General features: G+C 52.0%; 2 protein-coding genes across 2 annotated transcripts; both read left to right on the top strand.

The window, feature by feature from the left end:
- Positions 1–327: 327 nt before the first annotated feature.
- On the top strand, positions 328–4,239 carry DQ04_05741010 (hypothetical protein; the record flags this gene model as incomplete). The annotated part of the gene is made up of 1 exon (XM_009314358.1): positions 328–4,239. The coding sequence occupies one exon, from the start codon at positions 328–330 to the stop codon at positions 4,237–4,239; it is 3,912 nt and encodes a 1,303-aa protein (XP_009312633.1).
- Positions 4,240–4,456: 217 nt separating this feature from the next.
- Positions 4,457–5,818, top strand: DQ04_05741000 (8-oxoguanine DNA glycosylase; the record flags this gene model as incomplete). Its single annotated transcript, XM_009314357.1, has 1 exon — positions 4,457–5,818. One exon carries the CDS (start codon positions 4,457–4,459, stop codon positions 5,816–5,818), a length of 1,362 nt encoding a protein of 453 aa, XP_009312632.1.
- Between the last annotated feature and the right edge of the window lie 337 nt (positions 5,819–6,155).

Genomic DNA, 6,155 nt, shown 5'->3' with positions numbered 1-6,155 from the left:
TCTCTCTCTCTCTCTCTCTCTCTCTCTCTGTCTGTCATGTTCATGCGAGTGTTGCTCAATGATGTGGTGCTTTTTTCCTCGCGCATCTTGAGCATTGCCTTCCATGGGGGTTCATCGTCATTGATGTGTGGTGTGTGGGAGAAACGGACGAACGTTGAGGACGATACCCTGGTTAGACAATGCATGTCTTCTACGCATCTGCTTTGATACGGTAAACTCGGAGGTCAGTACCGTCGGGTATCCTTGCTCCAAAGGGGTAAATAACACAAATTGCAAACTTTTTGCTCTCCTAATGGCTTTTTTTCTGCAAGCTCTCAAGTGGGATTCATGGAGCTGTTGAATGTGCAGCCCTATGCGACAGCGCTGCAGCGTCTGCTGCGGGCGGGCGTCTGCAGCGACGATCAACTGCATGACTACAATCTCTCTCAAGCCTTCCGTGGCATTGCATACGCAGCGAACCGGGTGTCGTTGGCGGCTCCCAATCTGTTTCCCTCGCGAGTCCCTTTAACTGATGGGAACACGTCGACACATTCAGCCACTTCTTCTGCTCCAGGTGGCGGCGGGGGTATTACAACGACTGGAGGTGTTGCGGTGCTGTGTCACATGTGCGCAGCGGCGTTAACATCTCAAATGCAGCTTCGCACGGTGGTCTATCTCTCTACGCGTCTGCTGTGTGACGAGGCGAGTGCCTTCGGGGAGGGCAATGAGCGGCCCTGCTGCACAGTGGCGTGGACCGAGGCACTCTGCTCCCTCGGTGAGAAGTCATTCATACGGGAGCAGATGGGTATCCACCGCCGTCTGGCCTTAGGCTATGTGCTTATTCTTGGAGGGACAGTTCGTGCGGTGGCACGTGGGTGCGTGGTGGGTAAAAGACTCACAAGTCACTTTGCAAACTTTACCCGGCGCATACTGGACGACGTTTTGCCGTGTGTTGCCGTCATGGCAGATGCGAGGGACGGTTTCACAACAGCAACTCGCACTCCTGATGATAATGATGTCATGGGCTTCTCTTCCCCCTCCTCCGATAATGCACTTTTGGCTGTGCCAGACGCGTTACTGGCTCCTTCACGACTAATTGTGGAGGCGAATAACACGATTCTACATCTGTTTCACGATGTGGCTCTGGATGTGTTAGAAGTTCATCACAGCAGTGAGAAGCACAGAGTAAATTTTCGTACGGTACTAGACCGTGAAGTGCCTACTCGACTGTGGCCTGTAGTTTCTCTCCTGGGTAGTGCCTTGTCCCGTGCACTTTGCTGGATAGAGCATGAAGCATTGTGGCATATTCACTCCGTCGGTGCGCCGGCTGTGCACAAGGAGGTGCAAGCCACTGTGGATACGTTTACTGTCGTCAAGGGTTTGCTGGAGGCGGTATTCTCTCAGTTGGTGAAGCAGCAGGAGGCCCTTGAGTGTGCACGTCGGTCTGTTGAGCAACAGTTTGGGCAGAACGCCAAGGACTACCATGACACCAGTGACATGATGTGGTCAAACACATTGAGACTTTGTGTCCTGTGTCGGAGTGTTACGAGCGCCTGGACACAGATTCACTGTGGTCTTGGAGACACAGATGTGCAGCAGACAACGAAGAAGGTTCTTGGTCTTGTTGCTTCTTTTGTATCAACTGTACCGCAGTTGGGGGAAGGGGAAAAGGAATCGGATGTTTTCATAGCCACCACATCCCTTCTCTCAGCAGTGTTTGCTGCTGTTGTTGTGGCGCCTGCACCAATGATGCAGGCGCCACTTTGGGCAGCCGACCCAGCCTTGACCCAACAGGTTCACAATGTCCTTGTCCAACGCGCACTTAGGTACAAGGATGAGAAGGTGCAAAAATTGAGTGCACTTCTCTCACGGCTGATTCTTTATAGCTCATCAACGTCCTCCACCGCACGCAGCATTGCCGCTTCATCCGATCAGCTGCTGGACCTCCTTGCAGACGGCCGTGACGGGGCGTCGCAGTGCGTCATAGCGATGCTTACACGCGCTGCTGTCGAGCGTCCACACACTGTTCTGCCGTCGCTTTTTCGACTTCTGCAGCATGGCGATGTTAAAACTAGACGGAATGTGCTCGATGTGCTCACAGCACTTCCCAGGGCATGTGATGATAGTGCTTACGGAGAATCATTCACAGCGGAGCGGATGCGACCAGTATTGCGTCTATTGTCGGAAGAACTGCTTTTACGAATTCAGGACGATGAGCTTCTCGTTCGATTACAAAGTTCTAAACTTTTTTCGAAGGTGTGGCCGGAGGATGTGTGCCGCCCATTGCTAAACCTCGCTACGCAGTATGACAGATCGGGAAAACGGCAATCAGCCGCCCAGTACGCTCTACGCTGTATCATCGAGGCACACACAGAGGACAGCAGCATCATACTATTGCTGCTGAAGGAATACCTGGCGTTGCAGGGGGAGGGTAAGCCATCGATCTGCGCCGCACCTTCCACACCTGGAGATATTTTGGCCTTTTCAAAACTGCATACCTGTATCGTGGATGATGGTAGCGAGCCCAGCAATGAGCAGCAGAGTGAATCCACCACAGCAGGTGGAAGTGGAAGTGCCAACAACCGACTCATGCCGCTCGTCATGTCATTGGTCCTGCACTGGGCAAAACATGTACCGCGTTGGACAGATAATCACGTCGGCCCCATCGTCCAGTGTGTCGTGAATGCAAGGGTGCCACTGGAGCAAGAGCTCGTCGTTCGAGTTGTGGGACAAATGGCTTCTGTCTGTGGTTCGACACAAGAGGGTGCAGTGGCGTTGCTTTCGTGTTGCGTACGTATCCTGGGACGCGAAGGAAATTATGAAAACAAAGAGGAAGAAGAGGTGTCACAATCACGGGTGTGGATAGATGATCTTATTAAGGACAATACTGACACCGCGAGTACAAAGGATCCTGGCTTGTTGATGTACCAAATGGTGGCGCCGCTGCTTTGCCTACATGGGTGTCCACGCGTGGCATTTGCCTCACCCACTCTAGCAGAGATGCCGTTGCACATTCGGCAGCTGTGGGATATTCTTTGGATGGTAATTCTTTCTGCCAAATACCGCGAAGCACTTCCTGCGGACGCACAACGTTTGGTGTTGGGGCTTTTGTGTAAATTCAGTACCACTGTGGTGCTGCAGCGTTTGCATGACCTCGAGGTACAATACATAAGGACGGAAATGGCAACAAATGGCACATACAATGAGGCCTGTTTTGTGTGTCGTGTCAGCTTCTTTTGTATTTGTCTCCTGTTATCGCAGAACAAGGCCGTGTTGCCCTGCGGGAGAACGGGGGCTGATGCCACTCTAGACAACGAGCTCAACGAAGCCGAACGGCGTCATCTTTTGGACGGCGCCATGATGGCTGGACGTTGGACGGAGCAAGTGGTGATGCCATGGCTCCTCAGCGATGAAGGGAGGGAAAGTCATGACATGACTGTCATTTCGGGTGATCGTCGTTTAAGCCAAGCCTCGGTGGAGTGCATGGCTCTCATCATGACCGTTGCGTTGAATTGGGTGGAGTTTGATGATGCGGTGGTTGAGCCTATTATGCGGCCATTCTCGCAGTTGGCGACGATGTGTCGGGAACATGCAAGTCGTCAGAAAAAAGGTCATAACGAAGAAGAATGTCTTCTGGTGTGGGATGACGCTGTCAACTTGCTTGAACGATTTGAGTTCGCAGTTCATGTGCACGAGTACGCTCTTAAACGTCTGCGAGCATTTCCTTCTGGAAAGAAGTTGGTGTGCCTATGGTTGACAAAATACATGCCACGTGTCATTGAGCTAGCTAATGCGGCATGTGCTATTGCAACTCGTTCTTCCAGGAAAGACTTGGCACAGGTAGCAGCTGAATGCTGTAATATCCTCGTCTTGGCAGTGTGGGCCTCCAGCGGGGAGACCCATAATAATAAGCCCGCTGGTGAGATGCCACATCAGAGGGTGCCGCAGCAGGAAGTGAATTCAACAAGGTCTGCAATAATGTCCATTGACAGTACGGACAGAAACGCACTCCTTACCTTCGCTGTGGGTAGTGCCAGATATTCGAGCCTTCCTCATGTCCAGTCAGAGGGCGTGAAGTTGTTAACGGCACTTTTGGGCGCGGCACCAGAAATATTTGCTGAAGAATCTGCCCAAAACGAAGAGGCATTATCAGAAGCTCTATCTGTATTGGGTTCGGTGGCGTTAATGCACCCTGATAGCCAAACTCGTGTTTTTGCTGAGCAAGTCCTTTCGGTCATTGAACGACGTGAAGAGCCATGATGGTGTGTGGGGGGCACGGGAATGGCATCACAATTGGAGCTGAACAGAAAGGCCGAAAGATGGGTCTAACCACTTGGTGCCATAAGTCCTCAATCGGTTCTTTTGAGCGCAATCAGCTGCACGGGGAAGGTACAAGTTGTGCACATGGCCGATGTGATTTGCATTCCATCGTTTTCTCCGTTTCCTGGTCTCCTCATCTTCCTAAGTTGATGTTTAGATGCACGGCTGGCATCTCTTGTCGTCGCCAGCGGCGGTGCATCTGCCAATGACCCTGTGTGGAGGGCAGTGTTTCCGCTGGCGCCAAACGGCGAGAGGCTCGTGGGTCGGCGTTGTGAAGCGCAGCGCCTATGAGTTGGCGTGCGGCGCAACACCACCACCTGGTGCCGATGCGGTCCATCAACACGGTACACAGCACACAGCCAGTAGTATTTCCTCTTCGCCTTTGCCCACGCATGACAACTTTGTAGAGGACACACTATGGTTCCGTTGCCTTAGCCGTGAGTTGAATAGTGAGGCAGATGTAAGCGTGGAGACACGCTTCTTGCGCCACTACTTGGCGCTTGATATTGACCTGCAGCAACTGTGGCAGCGCTGGACAGTTGACAATCCAATGGGTGAGCACCCGTTGGTGCGTTACCTCACCTCACACCTGACGAAAGAGGCGCATCCTGTGAGCATTCGTCACTTGCGGCAAGACATTCACGAAGTTCTCCTGGCATTTCTATGTTCGCAGAACAACAATGTGCAGCGTATTACAAGCCTAATGGAGAAGATAGCTACAACGTACGGGTTTTATCTGTGTGATTATAACCTCGCCACTGGCGAAGTGCGCAGAGGTGAAAAGTGCTCCAAGCCGGTGGCTAAGCATGCAAAGAAGAATCTTAAAGGGGCTGATGAATGGGTGGCTCTTCATCGTCTACCCACTATTGACCAATTATCGAAGCAGTCGGAGGATGACCTCCGCGCACTTGGGTTGGGCTATCGCAGCAAGTATATTTTTGACTGCGCATCCATCATCAAGGCGAGCGGCGTAACTAGGCCTGCGAAGGAGAAAGTGGACGGACTTGCACCTGACACCAAGTTGTACAAGTGGTATGAGGACCTACTGGATCACCGTCTCACTCTCTGCGAGCAGCGCCAAAAGCTTTTGGCTCTTCCTGGAGTGGGACGAAAGGTTGCAGACTGTGTCCTGCTCTTTGCGTTGGGCCATTACGAGGTTGTACCTGTCGACACACACATGGCGCAGGTTGCAGCAAAGTACCTGGTCGAGACTCCTCCTGCTGCTGGTGCTGCAACGGCACCTCACAGGGCTGAGAAGAAAGGCGACCGAAAGCGTGTCCGTGACGCGAAATACTCATCCAAAGTAACATCTGTGATACCTGAATCATCTTGCGAAGCGATTCTGGCGGATTGGTCCAAAAAGGAAAAGTCTGATGATAAAAAAAAAGTAGCTGCACTTTTGCCCAAGCACCACGATGCAATTCAAAGACAATTTCAATGTCTGTTTGGAGACCACTGTGGATGGGCCCACAGTATTCTTTTCTATGAGCGCATGAGAAAAGGGAAGACCAGCGCGTAAAACAATCTTGCTGGGATGATGCAGGTGTAATCCGTGTCTCTAGTCGCCAGAAGTGTTCCCACTACAGTGCAATTAAACAGGTTCTTTTTTTCACCCCCTCCTATTTTTATGATGCAATAAGGGAAAAAAAAACAGGGGAAACGTGGAGGGAATCTGGAGAAACGATGAGATACGCACAAAAAAGACGTTTCGTGAAGCGTGTGTCACTGCTTCTTTGTGCAGCAGTGCTCTTCCTTCTGGGCGCTTGGTTGTGCTTTGTATCGTCGGAGATGTCGTATCAAGGTCACGGGGAAGTGCAGGCAGGAGGCCCTGCTGTACCACCCTTGCCACCGCGCAC

Source organism: Trypanosoma grayi, assembly GCF_000691245.1.
Source record: "Trypanosoma grayi strain ANR4 Tgr_574_V1, whole genome shotgun sequence".
Classification (NCBI taxonomy): domain Eukaryota; phylum Euglenozoa; class Kinetoplastea; order Trypanosomatida; family Trypanosomatidae; genus Trypanosoma; species Trypanosoma grayi.
Note: the sequence above shows the minus strand (reverse complement) of the source record. Positions and strands in the feature narration are given on the sequence as shown.